General features: G+C 47.3%; 1 protein-coding gene across 2 annotated transcripts; it reads left to right on the top strand.

Moving 5' to 3' along the window:
• On the top strand, nt 1-21,295 carry MDC1 (mediator of DNA damage checkpoint 1). Of its 2 annotated transcripts, none has more exons than XM_080991567.1 (15): nt 1-159; nt 502-641; nt 3,582-4,055; nt 5,531-5,624; nt 6,493-7,994; nt 9,013-9,108; nt 10,408-10,494; nt 12,317-12,784; nt 14,467-14,534; nt 14,630-15,181; nt 15,628-15,762; nt 16,658-16,840; nt 17,852-17,980; nt 20,075-20,185; nt 20,951-21,295. In XM_080991567.1, exons 2-15 carry the CDS (start codon nt 503-505, stop codon nt 21,188-21,190), a joined length of 4,278 nt encoding a protein of 1,425 aa, XP_080847693.1. In that variant the 5' UTR covers nt 1-159; nt 502; the 3' UTR covers nt 21,191-21,295. The 2 variants fall into 2 exon arrangements, with proteins under 2 accessions (XP_080847693.1, XP_080847692.1); XM_080991566.1 differs by having other exon boundaries at nt 2-228.
• Nucleotides 21,296-21,444: the final 149 nt, after the last annotated feature.

The raw sequence follows: 21,444 nt of genomic DNA, 5'->3' as shown, positions 1-21,444 counted from the left end.
TCTTGCCTCCCGGGCAGGCGGGGAACCGTTTAACCCTCTCCGTTCTCCCTCCCACGGGTGAACAGACCCAATGGAGAGGGGGAGAGCTTTGAAGTGGCGGCGCGGCTGACCAATAGAAAGCAGTCGCTTCCGAGAGAGGCGGGACCCGCATGCAGAGAAGTGAGCGCTGGAGCCCAACTCCTGGGGCTGTCGCTTGCAGAGACTTTTGTCCCGCGTTCGCTTTTAGGGGTTGGTTCCCTTGAAGCAGCTTGCAGTGAGGCTTATGGGGGGGCGGGGCGGTGAGGCTTCAGCATTGAAATGTGCAAAAAAAAAAAAAAAGTTGGGAAAATGGGTTTGCGGGCAGGGTGGAAAATCGAGGGCAGGGGGCGTCAGAAAATGGGTCGGGAGGGTTTTTTTTTGCAGGGTCAGGATCAGTGCAACAGATCTGGGGAAGGGGGCGTGTGTTTGTGTCTCTGTGTCTCTGCCACGATGCGAGGTTATGGCTCCTTTTGTTTCTTGCAGAATGGATCTAACGCAGCGTTTGGTCTGGGATGAAGAAGGGGATCCTGACGATTCCTCCGGTGGGGCTGGCGACTCTGGGAAGCCCCCCAAGCCCGTGGGGCGCTTGCGCCTCCTGAGCAGCAAGTATGGCCCCGAGAAAGGTAAGGACTGTGCCTCTTGACACTGCCCTCCGCTTGCAATTTTCCTAAGAAGCAATCAAGCCTTTTCTGCTGCGTTTGATTGGATAGATTGCTGTATTCCAAAGGCTGGGTATGAAGGGTTCTGCATCTCTGATTTGTACGAGGAGCCATTTCTATCTTAAGATCTGTGTGAAGAGAGAAGAAGAAGGGATGCAAATTAAAACCAGCCCTTGTCTTCTTGCATCCTGGGACACTCGGTTCCTGCCAGGAGAAAAGGGGTTTTGCTGATTACTGTTAGTGTGGGTTGATTTTAAAGTTGGTTCGTGAATAATATAAAGTTACTCCTTGGCAGTGGGGCTTAGGGAGGAAGGCCAGTTTGAACAACAAAGGGGCTGCTTCTATAGGTTGGCATCTTTGCCATCTGCCCAGCCCAACCTACCCATGAATTCTTCTGCTCCTCCCAGAGGCATTAGCCTGTAACCTGAGCTTTGCCACCACTTTCCTGGGGCTAAAACACACTGCTCCATGCTCATCTCTAATTTGATGTTGCCTTCCTGTGGATTTGTCGTCATAAATTCCTTTCAGAGCTCACCTTGACAAAAAAGCAAGTAATAACAGTTCACTATACATAAGGGTCAAATGCTTAAGGTTATAAACCTGAGTTTGATTAACCTGGCAGTAACCTGAACTTGGGAATCCCAGCTGCATCAGTTTCTGCATGGGTTAACCCCTTGTTGATGGCTTTGCTAACTTGTCTCTTTTTGCGTTTCTTTATGGAAATTTCTACACCTTCCTTCATCCACCTGAGAGGTTGTGATTTTTAGGGTGTGCCAGAGTTGCTAAATCCCATTGATCCTGGTCTGATTTACCCTTGGTTATGTAAACAATTCAGGTGTGGTTATACCTGATTAATGGATCATATAAATAGGCTTGCCTCTGAACAGATGGATGAACACAGGTGGAGGTGTGAAAGTCAGGGACTGGTGGAGTTTTATCCTGCCTTTTTGTTCAGAAAAGTGGTCAGGGTGCCTTAACCTGCTTAAGCACTTTTTTATTTTTTTGAAAAGATTTTTTATTTGCTTATACAAATTTTAAAAAATTATAATAATATTACAACACATCCACAAATAGAAGATTCAACCAAATCTCTGGACTTCCCACCTTCCCCTCCATGGGTTCTGTTGTTAAATCTTTTCTACTGCATCTTTTTTCAATAATCCATGTTTTTAATAACTCCTTTATGTCAATAGTTATAATAATAATAATAATTTATTATTTGTACCCCGCCCATCTGGCTGGGTTTCCCCAGCCACTCTGGGCAGCTTCCATAGAAACCAAAAATACAGTAAAATATCACAGATTAAAAACTTCCCTGAACAGGGCTGCCTTAAGATGTCTTCTAAATGTCAGGTAGTTATTTATCGCTTTGACATCTGATGGGAGGGCGTTCCACAGGGCAGGCGCCACTACTGAGAAGGCCCTCTGCCTGGTTCCCTGTAGCTTTGCTTCTCGCAATGAGGGAACCGCCAGAAGGCCCTCGGCGCTGGACCTCAGCGTCCGGGCAGAACGATGGGGGTGGAGACGCTCCTTCAGGTATACTGGGCCGAGGCCGTTTAGGGCTTTAAAGGTCAACACCAGCACTTTGAATTGTGCTCGGAAACGTACTGGGAGCCAATGTTCCCAGTTCTCATTACAAGTGTTGTAGCAAACCTGCTAATGTTTTCAACTGCTTACAGTGGTCTCCAATATAAATTATACCCCCCCCCCATTCCTTATTAAAGTTTTGATCTTCCTGATTCCCAAGCTTTCCAGTCAGTTTTGCCATTTCAGCATAGTCCAACATAACCTGCTTAAGCATATAATCAAAATATTGAGGTAAATACACAGAACAGCAGCTGTAAGCAATTGAAACAAACCAAGAGGGAGCTAAAAACTATACTAAGAACTAACACCAATTGAATAAAAAGAACTGCCTAAATAACAGGGTTTGGTGGAAAACAGGAATGGAGTGGGCAAAGTGGATCTCCTGGATTGTGGAGATCTGTGGTTCCATGCAGTGTCTAGCGCTGATCATATTGAAGGACGGACTTGGAAGTTGGTTGAGGGCTAACTTTAAGCATAATTATATAAGCACTTTCCTGATTCACTAGGACAAGTGTGCAACTTATTGGAAGTAATTATGGAGAATATATGCTACTCATAAAAGGCAAGGCTTTCCCTGTACAGAAGAGAACAAGGGAGGGTGTGTTAATATTTCAGAGAACTTGTTTCCTTCCTGGGATTCTTACTACCTAAGGGCTGCTTCCTGGTTTTCATACAGAGCTTCATTGTGGAGGTTGTGTGAATAGGTCACCCAAAACTACACACCCCTTGAAATCTGGTTGGCATTGGTGCGGATACCATTTTGGTGTTGGGTGACGAAAACATAGCTTCTGGAAATTATGCCCCGCTGAGCTATCTTTGATACGCCAGAGTTTATGCGTATTTTTATTTTATTGGCCTTGGGTAGTTATTTTATTGAAGTTATTACTCCCTGCCAGGGACGCGGGTGGCGCGGTGGGTTAAACCACAGAGCCTAGGACTTGCCGATCAGAAGGTCGGCGGTTCAAATCCCCACGACGGGGTGAGCTCCCATTGCTCGGTCCCTGCTCCTGGCAACCTAGCAGTTCGAAAGCACGTCAAAGTGCAAGGAGATAAATAGGTACTGCTCCGGCGGGAAGGTAAACGGCGTTTCCGTGCGCTGCTCTGGTTCTCCAGAAGCGGCTTAGTCATGCTGGCCACATGACCCGGAAGCTGTACACCGGCTCCCTCGGCCAATAAAGCAAGATGAGCTCCACAACCCCAGAGTTGGCCACGACTGGACCTAATGGTCAGGGGTCCCTTTACCTTTACTCCCTGCCCCGAGTTCTTTGGATGGAGGGCAGGATATAAATATTTTCCATTGATTAATCAATTCTTCAGATTTCTGGATCTACCCTGGGGAGAATGTCATTGGTCGTCTGGAAAGCTGTCAGGTCTGCTTGCCCGCTGCTTCGGTTTCCAAAACTCACGCTGTGATTGAGGTTCCTTCCCACAAGGGACCTCACCTGTTGTATGACCTGGGAAGCCTGAACCGCACACGCCGACAGCGCATGGTGTTGATCCCACATGTCCGATACAGCCTTCAGGATGGAGACGCTCTGCTCTTTGGGGACGTGGGGTGCCTGTACTTCATGCTGGTCCCGGATGGCGCCGATGAGTCACTTGATGATTCTGCGGAGGTGCCACCTACACAGAAGATTGTGGACGTTGGTGCTTTGGCCATTGAGGAGACACCTGCACCGGGGAAGCGGATGGGCTTTGGAGGAGTCCTGGTGCAGGATTCTGACAAGGAGGAAGATGGGGAGGAATTAGTGAATGGGGCAGGCAGGAGCCGACATCTCCCAGGAAGTGATGGTAAGTGGGTGTTGGGAAAGTGGTGGGGGTGGGAATCTGCCATACTGCCCACCTGGCAGGGTGGATAAAAATCAATGATTTCTTTAAAAAAAATAAAATTAAAAAATCAGATTTTTTTAAAAATTAAATCAGATTTTTAGAATAAAATGCTTTTGGATGAAAAATCTTTCTAAATATAGTTTTCTGTTTAAGTTACATCATAGTCCGAAGGCTATTCATCGGGAAATAAGTACAGTGGTACCTCGGGTTATGTACGCATCAGGTTACATACGCTTCATGTTACAGACTCCGCTAACCCAGAAATTGCACCTCGGGTTAAGAACTTTGCTTCAGGATGAGAACAGAAATCGTGCAGCAGCAGCGCAGCGGCAGCAGGAGGCCCCGTTAGCTAAAGTGGTACCTCAGGTTAAGAACAGTTTCAGGTTAAGAATGGACCTTCAGAATGAATTAAGTTCTTAACCTGAGGTACCACTGTATTTGTTTGAAGTTTTTCATGTGTGCTAAAACTCAAGTCTTTTTTGTTTTTGTTTAACCACATCAGTTAACAAACATGGATACATATGCTATAATGTTACTGGTTTAGCTAAATAAATTCTTTAAATTGTTATTAAGGAAATGATTATTTTTTTCTCCTTCTGATAAAATACAGCAGGAAAGTTGTCCAAATATAAACAGTTAACTTGCAGTTTCATAGGAGTATATATATTTAAAGAAGAAGAATAAATGAGCAGATTAAGTTAATTTGGATACGCAGAAGATATTAAAAATAAAATTAAGGAACCACAGAAAGAGGGGGGAAGGAAGTCAAGCTTTGAAATGTCAAAGTGACTGGAAAATTAGTGAAATGTATAACTTGTATACACACACACATACATACATACATATACATATGCATACAGTCATACCTCTTCTTGCGAATGCTTCGTGTTGTGTTTTTTCGGGTTAAGAACTTGGCAAACCCAGAAATGTTTACTTCTGGGTTTCGCCATGCGCACACGTGCCGAAGCGTTCTGTGCGGTTCTCGCATGCGCAGAAGTGCTATTTCACACATGCGCAGAAGCGCCGCTCTGGTTACGGACTTTTTGGGTTGTGAACGGTACCCCGGAATGGATCATGTCTGCAACCAGAGGTACCACTGTATATACAGTGGTACCTCGGGTTACATATGCTTCAGGTTACAGACTCCACTAACCCAGAAATATTACCTTGGGTTAAGAACTTTGCTTCAGGATGAGAACAGAAATCGTGCTCCGGTGGTGCAGCGGCAGCAGGAGGCCCCATTAGCTAAAGTGGTGCTTCAGGTTAAGAACAGTTTCAGGTTAAGAACGGACCTCCGGAACGAATTAAGTACTTAACCCGAGGTACCACTGTATATATGTCGTATTGACTGCAAATGATTTGTTTAGGTTTATTTAATCTGGAGTTCTCCATCCCTGCTGTTCCTGATTCTTTAAATTTCCTGTCTTCCCCACTAGGGTCAGATTCCTCTATCAAAGATGGTGTTGGAAGATGCTCCGCTTTGGGTTCCTCTGTGTTCTTCTCTCCCTCTGCTACTGTGGTGCCTGAAAGGTAATGCCTTTTTCTAGCTGCCTTTTCTCAAGGGAAGCTGGCCTGGTATTTGGCAGTGCCTGCGGAAGAAATAGGGTGCGTAAGCATTGTGGGAAGGATTAATCATACCCGTGGACTGTACCGTGGTTCATAGTGACAATCGGTAGAAATGGAGCCTCCATGTCCAGTGATGGTATATCTTCAATTAGCAGACCTATGGAGGCGTCAACAGAGGGTGGTGTTAATTTTTTAATTAGTGCTAAAGCACATTCCAGTTACACACAGTCATACCTCGGGTTGTGAACGCTGCGGGTTGTGCATTTTCGGGTTACGGACTGCACCAAACCCGGAAGTACTGAAATGGGTCAGCACCAACACTTTGAATTGTGCTCGGAAATGTACTGGGAGCCAATGCAGGTCTTTCAGGATCGGTGTTATATGGTTCTCGGCGGCCGCTCCCACCAAAAGCTTTATCCACCACATAAATCTATTAGATTCATTGACTAAGACATGGGTAGGCAACCTAAGGCCCGGGGGCCGGATCCAGCCCAATCGCCTTCTCAGTCCGGCCCATGGGCGGTCCGGGAATCAGCATGTTTTTACATGAGTAGAATGAGCGTGTTTTTACATGAGTAGAATGTGTCCTTTTATTTAAAATGCATCTCTGGGTTATTTGTGGGGCAAAGGAATTCGTTCATCCCCCCCCCCAATAGTCTGGCCCCCCACAAGGTCTGAGGGACAGTGAACCCGGCCCCCTGCTGAACAAGTTTGCTGACCCCTGGACTAAGATATCTCTAAATGAATCAGAGCCCCACATTCTATAGTAAAGGGAATGACGATTTGCTGTGAGCTTTAAACCACTCCCCCGCTTGTTATTTGTACCCTGCAGTGATGAAGAGAACGAGGAACCCTCTGGCAGCGAACCGCCTTGTCCATCCCTGCGCCTGTTCCTTGAGAGCCAGGATGGTACCCCAAGCCAAGAGGGGCATCCTGTCCAGCCAAGAATTACAGGGACGGGAGTGAAGTTGGGAGACCAGGCACCCCCATCAGAGCCGAACCTCGTCAGTTCCCACCAGGACAGTGATACAGGCCTGGAGGATGAGCTGAGAGCAGGCAGCACCCCTGAAACGCCAAAGTCGGGGGGCCTGAGGGAAGGTGGCTGGGACTTAGAGGTGGGCAGCGACACAGATGAGGAGGAGCCGGTGGTGGGGACTCCAGACGCCGGCTGCCGGAAGAGCCACCAAACGGTGGACAGCGCCACAGATGTGGAGCGAGCAGAGAGCCCTGGGGTTGTGGGCTTGCAGGCGCACCGACCGCTTGAAAATGGAGACAGCGACACCGATGCAGAGGAAGGCCTGGAGAATCCAATTGCTGCATCTCCCGGAGGCCTTGATCCCTGTCCCGTAAAGGAGGGGGTTGTCTGCAAAGGGGCCAAAGGTGTCGCGCATCCTGGGGGCTGCTGCCAGCCCAATGAGAAAGGGAGCAGTGACAGAGATGGGGAAGAGGCAGGAGCTAACCCAGATGTGCATGGAAGGAGGACCAAAAAGCCTGCTTTCGAGGAGGACAGCGACACAGATGTGGAAGACCCGTCCCTCGACGTGGAGGATCCAGCTGGGATTCCGAAGACCCACGAGGCTGCGGGGGACAGCGGTGGCGATACAGATGTGGAAATGGCCGACGTGGCGCTGGAGAATTCAAACGTTGCTCACAGCCTCCGTCCGTCAAGCTGCAAGCCTGTCGGGACAAACGGGGGAGAGATCTCCATTGAGGAGGTTGCGCTGCCGGGCAACAGTCACCCGGGCAACAGTGTAAGGGATGGTCCTGGTGCTGTAGGGGAGAGAAAGGAGCCTGATGCTGAACCCCAGAGGGGTTGTGAAGCTGCCAGTGGACAGTCCAGCGGTTTAGGTGGGAAGGAGCTCTTGGGGAAACCTGAGAGTCAACACTTGGCTGGTCTCTCTGTTGACAGTGATACAGATGTGGAAGAGGATGCTGGAAATCCAGATGTGGGCTCAAACAAGGACCACACAGCCACTGGGCTCAGTGGAGGATGTATCCCTCTTGAGAAACCAGATGTTTCTGGTCCTCAGAAGATCTCCAGAACCGTTGAAGGAGAGGATGCCGACACAGATGCGGAAGCGACGTCTCCATCCCACAAGGAATCTGTGGCTGAAGACAGCGACACGGACGTGGAGGGAGAGGCTGAACCGTTGCCCAGGAAGCCCTCGGAAGAGCAAGACACGCAGCTGGTTGCCGTGAAATCCTGTCTGAATGGGAAGAAGTCGACTGGCTCCACGGTGGAAGCAAACGTCGGCCGTGAACCTTGCCAAGAGGATGAAGATACAGATGCAGAAGGAGAGGAGCTCCACCCAGGAGACGACAGCAACACTGATGGTGGGTATGAAGTAAAGCGAGACGAAAAACTGGATCTCTCGTTCAACTTGGAATACACCTGAGATGCGGTACCAGGTTTGCGCTTGTGCAGTTGTCCTGAGCAGGGCCTTGCACAAACAAGGTGCCCTTTAGGTTCATTTTACAGTGGTCCCTTGGTTCTCAAACTTAATCCTTTCCGGAACTCCGTTCCAAAACCAAAGCATTCCAAAACCAAGGTGCACTTTTCCATAGAAAGTAATGCAAAATGGATTAATCCGTTCCAGACTTTTTAAAAACAACCCTTAAAACAGCAATTTAACATGAGTTTTACTATCTAATGAGTTCACTGCTCTATAAAATGAAAGCAGTACTGCAGTCACAAAGTCAGTCGGTAGCTGAACTGGGTTCCACACAGTCACAAAAACGCAAAATAAATAGCAAAAACAGACCTCAGCGTAACACTCAAAACAAAAGTGCGGCACTCAAATCAGAAGCGTAACACTCCAAACGGAGCACATTCGACTTCCGAAAAGAGTTCGCAAACCAGAACACTTACTTCCGGGTTTGCAGTATTTGGCTTCCAGGTTGTTTGAGTACCAAGGTGTTTGAGAACCAAGGTACCAGTGTATTTTATTTAGACTATTTCTGTCCTGCGTTACAGGCACCAGAGAGGTGTCCACAGGGAAGCAGGTTTGTTCAGGCAGTATATTTTTCCTCAAATCCTTGCTTTTCCCTTCAGCAGCTCTGAGCCAGGCGTGGGGAACCTATGGCCTTCCAGGTGTTTCCAAACTACAGCTTCCTGCATCCCTGGCCGTTGGCCATTTTACTCATGGCTCCTGAGGGTTGTTGAACAAGCTGTGGTGGGCCTAAAGTTCCCCATGCCTGCTTGGAGCCAAGGGAGAGGGGCTTGGCAGCTGCAACTCTTTAATAATAATAATAATAATAATAATAATAATAATAATAATAATAATAAATAAATAATTTATTAACAATAAAAATACAAGGTTCATTCTTCTCCTCTTCCCCTCTCATCCCCCAGAGGAGCCCGACCTGGCTTTCCAGGACACACAGTGTTTCTTGCCTGTCGAGACCTCCTCTCCCATGGCTGGAAAGGCGAGAGATCCCTCCACAGCAGGTAAGGAGTTTTGCAGGATTCTGAGGGAAGCCCGTGGCAGCTGTCACAGGGGTAGTGGTTGAGAAATCTGGCTTGTCTGAGGATAACATGTGAGACCGCGTGTGGCTGCTATTTGGGCCTTAGCTTATAAGCACCAACACTGTCGTTTCTAAGCACTGCAGTATCGGGAGTGGGGGGATATGTAGAAAAGAGAGGACATTGACTGTCAAATGCCCCCTGCCCCCCACCCGCCAGAGGAAGGTACATCAGACACTCAGTAGCCCCAAGTTAAAGCCTTGTTATTTGCCCAAGCATTTTCTCTTATGATATTTTTATCTTCGTTTCATTGCTTTGGTTTGTGTTACATAGGGAAGGCCTGAAACTCAGTGGCAGGACACCTGCTTGGTATGTAGAAGGTCCCAGTTTCAATCCCGGGGGGGGGTGGCTGGGAGAGATGGAGATGCTTGAGAGCCACTGCCAGCCTGTGCTGGCAGCACTGAGCTAGGGAAAGCAATTATCCGATTCTCCACAAAGCAGCTTCCCTATGTCACATTAGATTTATTTGTGTCAGTTTTTGGATGAGGATGTGTTGGAAGAGGTGGAGTGCAGAGCCTAAAAGGGGGGTGTAAACTCATGGTGGGGGAGGTTTGAAGATTTAAAGAGGGGGGCCCTCTCCCTCTCTCTAATTCTTATTAAATTTTCTGTTTTACAATTTAGAATATTCATTTAAACAACCTTAAAATATCAGTGACACCCCTTCTTCTCTTTCCATGGTTCATTTTGCATTACATAAATCCCTGCATGTTTTATATAACTAAACCATTATTGCTTCCATCAAAACTTATTTACGCTGTTGAATTTATCTTAATGCTGCCAACTTTTTAAAGTCTACACAATTTCCCCTCATATATTCAGTAAACATTTTCCAATCTTCTCTAAACGTATGTTCTTCTTGTTCTCTTATTCTATATGTTAAGTCCGCAAGCTGCGCATATTCCATCAGTTTAAGTTGCCATTCTTCTTTAGTTGGGACCTCGCTCGTTTTCCATTTTGGGACTAACAAAATACGGGCCACCGTAGTGGCATACATAAATAACCTTTTTTGACACCTGGGAATTTCCATCTGAATTATCCCCAACGAAATGGACTCTGTTTTGTTTTTTGAAAAGTGCTTTTGAACATTTTTTTTCAGTTCATTATAAATTATTTCCCAATACTCTTTTACCCTTTTACAGGTCCGCCACATTTTTATATATATATAAAAAATGGAGCCTCTCAAAAGGTTGAACACCTTTCCTGTCTTTTCCACCCTCCACCCAGGTGCCAGTTGTGCTCTTGAAGAGGCGGCTGCAGAGCCGTTTGTCTTTCAGTCTCCCTCTCTGCCATGCAGACTCCGGGCTGCGAAAGGTGAGTCCATCTTGACCTGTGTCCATGTGGCAGCCTCTTCCCCGCAGTTGTCCAGATGGACTCTTCCAGACTGCGCCACTTCCCTCAATCCTTACAGTCTGCACAATCCACCATTTGGTCCAATGGGGTTCAGTACTGAATGTCTGGGCCTGCCCTGATTGGCCCTGCTGGCTGGGGCTGATGGGTATAGGGAATCCAAACTTTGGAGGGGTGGTTTCAGGCCTGAGGGGGCAGCATTGTGTAAGGGAGCAGTAGTTCTTGCTGAAAACCTCATGGCATAAACTCTTGTCAGCTTGTCCTCTTTGTCAGCTCTGTTTGAATTGTCCCTTTCTGCATATCTATATATATATTCATTTCATTTCCTTCTGGCTTCACTTACAATGCCCAGTTTTCTTACCACCAGGAAAATATATTTGTATAAATGCATTTAAAGAGATTTGCACAGATGAACTGGACATTAGCCCGTGAAAGATCGTTATAAAATTTGTTGGGCCTTTCTTTCTTTCTTTCTTTCTTTCTTTCTTTCTTTCTTTCGTTCTTTCTTTCTTTCTCTCTCTCTCCCTCTCTCTCTCTCTCTCTCTCTCTCTCTCTCTCACAATTGTTTACATTAAACCATTGTCCATATCAATACATTTATGGGGTACCCTGAACCCCCGGGCTCTCCCCCACCCCTCCCATGGCTTCCAAAATTTATCTTCCCTTTTTTTCCTGCATCTAATTATATTTATCTAAATTATCACCCTTCAGTTTTATCCTTTGTCGTTTTAAATTACAAGTGCTATGTCAATCCTGTTAAAGTTTTTAAGTGTTTACAGTGTTCTTTAATATATTCTATGCCATTCTTTGTTGAATTTATCATCATCTTGGTGCCTGATCTTCCCAGTCAGCCTTGGCATAGTCCATCATCTTCATTATCCATTTGTTGGGTCTTTTCAGTTTCTGCAGGACTCTTGATTGATTTCCCCACCCCACCCTGTCTTCACACTAGTCAAAGGGCCGCTTTAAAAAGCACCTCAGATTTATTTCTATAAGGCCGTGATGAGAGGATTTAAGGGCTGAGAATTAGATGTGGCCAAACTACATCTCCCATCAACCCCAACAAGCATGGTCAGTGGTCGAGGCTGTTGGAAGTTGTAGTCCAGTAACATTTTGCAGGCCAAAGATCCCCCATTCCAATAATAATAATAATAATAATAATAATAATAATAATTTATTTATTTATTTATTTATTTCCCCAGCCACTCTGGGCGGCTTTCAACAGAATATTAAAATACAGTAGTCTATTAAACCTTAAAAGCTTCCCTAAACAGGGCTGCCTTCAGGTGTCTTCTAAAAGTCTGGTAGTTGTTGTTCTCTTTGACATCTGGTGGGAAGGCATTCCACAGGGCGGGTGCCACTACCAAGAAGGCCCTCTGCCTGGTTCCCTGTAACTTGGCTCCTCGCAGCGAGGGAACCGCCAGAAGGCCCTCGGCGCTGAACTTCAGTGTCCGGGCAGAACGATGGGGGTGGAGACACTCCTTCAGGTATACTGGGCTGAGGCCGTTTAGGGCTTTAAAGGTCAGCACCAACACTTTGAATTGTGCTCGGAAACATACTGGGAGCCAATGCAGATCTCTCAGGACCGGTGTTATGTGGTCTTGGCAGCTGCACCCAGTCACCAGTCTAGCTGTCACATTCTGGATTAGTTGTAGTTTCCAGGTCACCTTCAAAGGTAGCCCCACATAGAGCGCATTGCGGTAGTCCAAGCAAGAGATAACTAGATTAGAGTCAGGGGAGAATGAACACTGTGTTGGGATCGCCTCTCTTCTTTCTCTCCGCGTAGAGAGCAGCTCCTTTCTGAATGACGATGACTCGGATGCTTACACGATGGAAGCCACTCAGCCATTCTGCCAGGACCCTGGGCGGCTCTTGGAAGACCCCACTCAGGACTTTCTTGGCAAAGAGGAGGAAGATACAGAACTAATCTTGCCGTGTTTGTCCGAGCAGGCGACGCAGATGGTAGTTTCAGGGTCGGCCTCTAGGGGGCAACAGGCAGCCAGCCTCCTAGGGACCAGCACTCCACAACTGCCCCATTCTCAGCCTGCATCTCAGCCAGTGGGGGGCGCTGCTGCCCAGGAGCTCAAGCAGGAAGAAGAAGCCCAGGTGATCCACGCAGGGCAGATTCCCTCTGTTGACAGCAGTCAACCCTCAACATTGGCCAACGAGGTCTCTGGGAGCCCAAAACAGGAGGGTGTGACAGCCCCCGAAGGTGGAAGCAGTGATGTGAAGTTAGAGGCACAGAACGAGGCAGGTGAGCGGTAGGGATGGCTGGAGGCTGGGGAGTGTTTGGTCATCCAAAAAAGGTCTAATAATGGAATCATAGAATTGTTGTGTTGGAAGGGACCACGAGGGTCCTCTAGTCCAACCCCCTGCAATGCGGGAATCTTTTGCCCAACGTAGGGCTCGAACCCAGAACCCTGAGAGTAAGAGCCCCAATTGCAGATATGGCTATCGCAAGTGTGTTGAGACACTGCTTATTGTCGTCTGGCTTTCCATGACAGCAGAACGCCACCCCTCTTGCTCTCTGGATAGTTCCTCTTGGAATGGCTTCCTTGCGTGTGAATTGTGTATCTTTCCCTCTCTGTGTATATTAAATAACCACCACCAGCAGAAGCCCTTAGGTCCCAGGGCAGGCTTTGACAATCAAAAACAACAATGCCAAAACCAGGGTAAATACATACAATCTCCAGAATTGGGTTGGTCCTTAAAAATATAGTGGTACCTCGGGTTACAGATGCTTCAATTTACAGACGCTTCAGCTTACAGACTCTGCTAACCCAGAAATAGTACCTCAGGTTAAGAACTTTACCTCAGGATGAGAACAGAAATCGCGCAGGGGCGGCAGCAGGAGGCCCCATTAGCTAAAGTGGTGCTTCAGGTTAAGAACAGTTTCAGGTTAAGAACGGACCTCCAGAACGAATTAAGTTCTTAATCCGAGGTACCACTGTACATCAAAAGTCCGAGTAAAGAAGGGTTTGTTGTATATTTCAGAGTGGGGTGGATGTCAGGGAAGGGGTGAAGTAGCACACAGCTATCACAGGGAAAGAGCGCTGTGCAAGGCTGCCCGGTGTTCTCTCTGGCTCCATCCATTTCCTCTTGGGCAACAACCCTTCATAGGGGGTGGGGGTGGGAAACCCCCCCAATTTGTTCATTGGAGGATTTCTTAAGGGTCTGTCATGTGGGAGCTGGTCCAGTCTCCAAACAGCAGGCCCAGTGGGGCTTAGCAGGGAAACTGGCGGTGGCAGAGGCCAAACCATGGTGGGTTTCCGTTTGCGTTCCTGAAAATTAGGAATAGCTGACGGGCCTGGGAGGCTCAACTCTATGTGAATCCTCTGCGAGGGTGGAGCCGGGGTTTAGTGGGGTTCGTGTTTTGCAACCAGAGATCTCCTTCCAGGAAAGGAGTGGCGGTTCTTCCGGTCGGCGCTGCTTCCTTGTGGCTGGAGTAGAAGTGTTAGGATCGTCCTACTCTCGTGTAGGACCCCGACAGAGACACGTGCCTGACTGGCATGTTCTCTCCCTCCTGGTCAGTCAGGAGGTTCAAAAGCTTTCTCCAGCCCGAAACATTACAGCGACTGATACCAAGAGGCGTCAGCACACTTAGGGATTTTGCAGAGTATTTGCAGTTTGCGTAACAGAAATCAGTAGCACAGCATTTTGGCTAATCTACTTTATTTGCATATAATACACTCAGAGCATTCTGCTTTAGCTCCTTCCTCTTTCTGTCAGACAGCAAAGAGAGAAAGAACAATAGTTCCACTTTCCGGAACACGGTAATACCACAACATCCTGTCTCCGTCACTTCCCACTCTGTGGAATGAATACATACACCGTTATGTGATAGACAACAATCTCATGACTGCAAACACGGAGCAAGAATCCTAACAGGAAGTTGCGCCACTCGGCTTAAGGCTTTTCACTCTGCTTTTTCCCCAGCTCCTGTTGACGTGGAGTCGGAAGACAGGAGCTCAGCTATGGCAGGAGAAGCAAGGAATTCTGAGCAGGTGGGCTTGGACTTGGCCACTACAGCCCTTCATTCCTCCCTCCCTGAATTTCTCTGCATAGCTCCTGTAGACCTTAATCGCCCTTCATATTACAGGTGCAACAGGAGCCGGCAGCCTCTGTTGTTGTCCCGCGGAGGCGCGGTCTGAGGTCTGCCAGCAGTACTGTTTCCCCAGCTCCTGTTCCAGAGCGACCGACCCGCGGCCGTGCGGGACCCGCTGATGTGGGTGAGTCCAAGGAACCGGCAGCCCCTGTCGCCAGGCGCCAGGGGCTGCGGCGGCAGAGGAAGCCGACCCGACTTAGGGGAGAGCCGGAAGAGGAGCCGGAGCAGTCGGAAGAAGAAGGACCGAGCCCCGGCAAGAAGACCAAGAACAGGGAACCGGCAGCCACCCCGCGTCAAGGCCGAGCCAGGGGCTCGCAGAGGAAAACGGGGGTCGCCAGCAGGCTTCAGGAAGGGCCGCCAACAGCCATAGACAGCCCTGGCCCCCGGGAGAGGACAAGGCGAGGGAAACAGGGGACGGCGGTCGAGCCTGCAGAAGAACAGGAGGCTCCGCGTCCGAGGACCCGAGCGGTCAGCAGGCGGTCGAGCTGCTCTTCAGTGAGCGTGCCCAGCCCAAAGGATTCTGGGAAAGAAGCCAAACCTGGGCAGGTGGGTAAGGGAGCAGCAGGAGGAAGAAGGTCATTCGTGACGCTGTTGGATGAGGCGGTCTCATGCCTGGTCTTAAAGACGACTGGTTAAATTGGATTTGGCCTTTTTAGAATCCTGTTGGACAGCCTGTTCTGACAATGAAGCCAGATGCATGAGTGCTGGGTGGGTTTCAGAACCCTTCCCACACTTTTCCTGTAGGAAAAATGCTCCTTTGCTGAGCTCCCAGTAAACCCGGCTTAGCCTTGCCTCCTGTGTGAATCCTCCTGGCTCCGGTGTGATAGTCCTTTGTAACCTGTAGGCAGGGAGAGTTGGGCCTTGACAACCAGGAGGTGGGATGTCCGGTGGCGGGGAGGGGTTTGCGAACCAAAGGATTGGCTAAGACGGTGAACTTTTCTGCCTCGGTGCAACCCTCTCCTCATTTTTTTGCTTGCCCCCCTTCTCCCCAGGAGCCAGCGCAGTCCACTCCACCCTCGGGAAGGAGGTCCCGGAAGCAGAGCACAGAGAGCAAGCCAGGGGGAACAAGAAGCCAGCCCCGGAGGCGAACCCAGGACTCGGGGGTCTCAGGCAGTCCTGTCCCAAAGGTACTGCACACACGTTTTGGGATGGAGGAAGGGGTTGGAGGGAGAAAACCTTGAGAGGGCGAGCTCCGGGATCTTAGGGTCTGGCACCCTCAGCATGGAAGCAGTAGCTTGTGCATATTTTTAAATTATTTTTTTTTCACTTACGACTTTTTAATCCAAGCATCCACCTTCTGAACTCAACTGGAATGTAAACAGGGGAAAGCTATCAATATTTTGTAAAACCAGTAAGTTCTTAACTACTTTCATAGAAATATTTTTAAAAAGATAAGGAACGGGAATGGTTTTTGTTACAGTCAAACAGTAATGAAGACCCATTGCACAGTTTATAGACAAGCCAACAGTACTGAGCTCTGATAATGACTAGTTTCTTTTAATCGAAGATGACATTTGCAGAGATAACATGGAGAGTACATCAAGACTTTGAAATGTCCAGACCATTTCGTATTTGTACAGAAACATGCAAAATGCTATATGAAGTTTCGCATTGTTACTATGAGAGCAATTTTCTTGCGTGCAGCACAATAAACATGTGGGCACAATCTAGCCCAGAGTTCAGCCCTTTTAATTTCACAATGTTCATGTATTTGTGTTGAGCAAAGACACAGAAACAGAATTCATAGGTCGTGGCCCAAGTTTTGCAGTAGCCTTTCCCCAAGATTTTGTGGGACTACAACTCCCATCATCCCTGACCACTGGTCCTGCTAGCTAGGGATGATGGAAGTCGTAGTCCGACAGTCTTTGGGGGAGTCAAGGTTGAAAAAGGGCTGTTCTATAGGGTTTGAGAAGCGTGGATTTGAATGGCTTGCCAGTGGCTGCATGCTGAGGGTTGGGGTTATATTCCCACCCACCCCCACCCCCAATGACTTCCTTTTCCTTCTCTTGTTGCCCCTCCCAGGTGCTGTTCATGGCGGGGACAGGCGAAGAAGGGGAGCACATTGTGACAGAGCTGGGCGGCTCCTTGGCAGAGTCCGTCTTCGACTGCACCCACCTGGTGACGGACCGCATCCGGCGTACGGTCAAGTTCCTGTGCGCGATGGCGCGGGGCATCCCCATCGTGACCCTCAGCTGGCTGGAGAAGGTGAGCTGTTTCACTTGCCTCCCTCCCAGAATTCTCTGGGGCAGGGTTAGCCACCAGGGGGCCTTTCCAGTGCCAGTGGACTCCAACTCCCATCAGCCCCGGTGGTCAGACATGATGGAAGCTGTAGGCCAACCATATCCATAGCCATTGACTACTTCTGTTCTACATCAGGGATGTACCACTCCTGCAGCCCAGGGGGTGGGGGGTGGGCAGTGACATTTCATTCTCCAGGGAGTAGTCAAGGAGAGAATACTATGTATTGCTGCCTTTGATGACTGATCAGGCTCCATAGCAGTGATCTGAAGGAGCGTCTCCATCCCCGTCGTTCAGCCCAGACACTGAGGGCCTTCTGGCAGTTTCCTCACTGCTAGAAGTGAAGTTGCAGGGAACCAGGCAGAGAGCCTTCTTGGTGGTGGCACTCTCCCTGTGGAATGCCCTCCCTTCGGATGTCAAGGAGATAAACAACTATCTGACTTTTAGAAGACATCTGAAGGCAGCCCTGTACAGTGGTACCTCGGGTCACAGACGCTTCAGGTTACAGACTCCGCTAACCCAGAAGTAGTACCTCAGGTTAAGAACTTTGTTTCATGATGAGAACAGAAATTGAGCTCCGGTGGTGTGGTGGTAGCAGGAGGCCCCATTAGCTAAAGTGGTGCCTCAGGTTAAGAACAGTTTCAGGTTAAGAACGGACCTCCAGAACGAATTAAGTTCTTAACCCGAGGTACCACTATATAGGGACATGTTTAATGTTTTATTACATTTTTATATATCTGGCTGAACGATGGGGTGGAGGTGCTCCTTCAGGTATACAGGGCTGAGACCGTTTAGAAGGGCCATTGGCTTGATCCAGCAGGGCTCTCCCTGTTTTGGTGAACCAACGAGCAGTTAGTATCATGGTAGGGCCTTACACCTTTCCGCAGTTGACTGTGTGTGGCGGCCTCCTTTAAGGGGAAGGTGGTGGTTTTCCCTGCCTATTCTCCAACCTCCTTCCCACGTTTCCTCTCCTCGCAGAGCCGGCAGAACTCCTTCTTCCTGGCCCCAAACAGCTTCCTCGTTTCCGACCCCGAGAAGGAGGAATACTTCCGGTTCAAGCTCTCCACGTCGCTGCAGAAGGCCCGGCAAGAGGGAGGCGTGCTCCAGGTGAGGTCACGGTTAGCAACGTTTGCCTTGGGCTACGCCCACAGAACTACCTAGTCCAGGTATGCACAGCAAAGCAGGCAGAGGATTTTCCCCAACCCCAGAGCTGTTGGAATGAGGTTTGCACCGGTTTGAATTTTTCTCTCCGATGTGCAGCAGGAACCCCGTCAGGGAAGAAACTGATAACCTGTAAGTTTAAGGTCCCAACCAAAGAAGAGTGGCAACTTAAGCCGACAGAATATGTGCAGCTTGCAGACTTAACATATAGAATAAGAGAAGAAGAACATTCGTTTAGAGAAGATTGGAAAACTGTTTTTAATACACAGTGGTACCTCAGGTTACAGATGCTTCAGGTTACAGACGTTTCAGCTTACAGACTCCGCTAACCCAGAAATAGTACCTCGGGTTAAGAACTTTACCTCAGGATGAGAACAGAAATCACGTGGCGGCAGTGGGAGGCCCCATTAGCTAACGTGGTGCTTCAGGTTAAGAACAGTTTCAGGTTAAGAATGGACCTCCGGAACGAATTAAGTACTTAACCCGAGGTACCACTGTATGGGAAATAACTGTGTACAGCTGAAAATTCTGGCAGCATTAGGATAAATTCAACAGTGTAAATAAGTTATGATGGATGTTATAATGGAATCCTGAATGGTATAGTTTCTGCAAAATATGTAGGGATTTATGATATGTAAAATGAACCATGGAAGGAGAAGAGGGCAAGTCATTGATATCTTAAGGATGTAAAAATGAGTACTTTAAAGGGTAAAACAGAAAATTTAATTAAAAATTACAGTGGTACTTTGGGTTACAGACACTTCAGGTTACAGACTCCGCTAACCCAGAAATAGTACCTCGGGTTAAGAACTTTGCTTCAGGATGAGAACAGAAATTGCGTGGCGGCGGCAGCAGGAGGCCCCATTAACTAAAGTGGTACCTCAGGTTAAGAATGGACCTCCAGAACAAATTAAGTTCTTAACCCGAGGTACTACTGTATATACAAAAAGAAAAGAAAAAAGGAAACTGATCACCCGTCCACTTCTTGTGGGTTGTAAGGCCACAGCAAGTTGGCACCCTGACACCGCTTCCCTACAGTTCCTTGGGAGGTTGGGGGGCAAGATCCCCTTTGGTAGTTCCACTGCCCTTGAAAAGTTTTGGGAGAAGGCATTCTCTGCAGCAGGCCCTGAGTGGTGGAATTTCCTCCCCACAGAGGAGTGTTCTAGTATTAGGAGGAGGAGATGTAATGCTAAACCGCCCCTGAGGTAACGGTGGGAGGCAAGATACAGCACGAAGGCTCAGAAAATGCCTTCCAACTTTCAGAGGAGCAGCCGTATTGGTCTGTTGCAGAAGAAACAACCTGGAGCCTTGCTAATCCCTTTAAAGACTAACACATTTCATTATGGTGTCAGCTTTCTTTCTTTTTTCTTTATATTTTCAAATTTATACATTTCATTAGTTTTACAATCAATTTAACATTTCAAAATTTGACTTCCTTCCCCCTTGTTCTGCGATTCCTTAAATTCATTTTTTCCTATCTTCTCCAATCCAAATTCATTTAATGTACTCATTTCTTTATCTACTGTAGATATATACTCTTATAAAACTGCAGGTTATTACATTAATCCTGCCAATGTTTTTATCTGTTTGCAATTCTGTCAATATTCAATAAACCATTTCCATTCTTTTATAAAAAGCTTGTTATCTTGAAATTCTTATTCTTCTGGTCAGTTTCACCATTTCTGCATATTCCATGAGTTTTTGTACCCATTCTTCCTTTTCTGGGACTTCTGCTTCTTTCCAATTTGGAGCAAGTAACATTCTTGCTGCTGTAGTAGCATACATGAATAAATTTCTATACAATTTAGGTAGTTCTGTCCCTATAATTCCCAAAAGAAAAGCTTCTGGGTTTGTTTCTTTGTTTGTTTTTACAAACATTATTTAAAACATCTTTTTCAATTCATTATATATCATTTCTATGGTATAAGCTTCCATCTTGAGTCGCAGGCATAATCCAATTCTGAGTCAACCCTTCCTCGCTAATCTTCGGATTCCCGTGCCCCTTTGAAACAAAACAGACCTGTCTCTTTTCCCTTCCAGGGCTACGAGATCCACGTTACGCCTAACGTCAACTTGGAGCTGGAGGACATGAGGAACATTGTGCAGTGCGGCGGCGGGAAGTTCTTACCCAGAATGCCTCGAGCCTACAAGGTGAACGATGCCTGTTTACATGGCATCCTGTGGGGTGCTGGCAGAAACGCTGAGGCAAAAGGAATACCTGAGAGCGAGACCCGACTCTCTCTTTTTTATATAAATTTTTATTAGTTTTTTCAACATACCATTTTCAACAGTAATTAGACATATTTTTACATCTTATTCAATATTTTGACTTCTGTCAGTCCAGTCTGGAAATTTTCCAATCTAATCTCTTAGTATACATTTCTTATTTTCCCTGTTACATTTAAAACTCATAACCAATATCTTTATTCTTTATCTACTTTGTAGCACTTCATATATTTCTCCCTACAAAACTTCTTGTAGTCCTACTAATGTATTTTGTTGATTACAATTGCTCTTCAAATAGTTCGTATACTTCTTCCAATCTTCTGTAAATCTCTGTTCCTGCAGGTTTCGAATCCTTCCTGTCATTTTGTCCAATTCTGCATAGTCCATTAATTTTGTCTGCCATTCTTCTTTCATCAGAGTTTCTTCTTGCTTCCATTTCTGGGCTAACAATACTCTTACCACTGTTGTTGCATATTGAACATCTTGCCTATTAATATCCTGACATATAATACCAAATAGAAATGGTTCTGTTGTTTTTTTTTTAATTTATATTTCAACATCTTTTTCATCTCACTATATATCATTTCCCAAAAGTTCTTTATTTTCTTACATTCCCACCACATATGATAAAAGGTTCCTTTTTCTGAGAGCGAGACCTGACTCTCAACCTCTTTTATTTATTTGCTTAAGGACAAGTGCGTTGTGATTTCCTGTCCCGAAGACCTGCCCCGCTGCAAAGCAGCTCAGGACGCCAGGCTCCCCATTGCCAACGCAGAGTTCATCCTGACGGGTATATTGCAGCAGAGGCTGGATGTGGACGCCCACCGGCTGAACGGGATGAGCCCCCCCTCCGTTGCCACTCCCCCGACCAGGACGAGGAGGAAGAGGGCGGCTGCAGCACCAGCAACCCCAGCCAAGAGGCGGCGTTGAGACCAAAGCGCAGCCCGTTACATGGCGACGTTGCCTTAAACTTGTAAATAACTCTTTTGTGTTTTGTTTTTTTACCACTGTCAATAAAATGGGTATAAAAAGCAACCTGGTTCTTTTGGAATTGTCTATCTGCGGGAAAGGGAGGGTGTGCATATTTCCTGTGGCTGTGCCAAGGGGGGGGAAATATATTATTATTATTATTAATAATAATAATAATAATTATTATTATTATTATTATTATTTATTTATACCAA

The sequence above is a fragment of the Podarcis pityusensis genome, assembly GCF_964106645.2.
Source record: "Podarcis pityusensis genome assembly, chromosome: 2".
Classification (NCBI taxonomy): Eukaryota; Metazoa; Chordata; class Lepidosauria; order Squamata; family Lacertidae; genus Podarcis; species Podarcis pityusensis.
The sequence above is the reverse complement of the archived record's forward strand: the minus strand, read 5'-3'. Positions and strand labels throughout refer to the sequence as shown.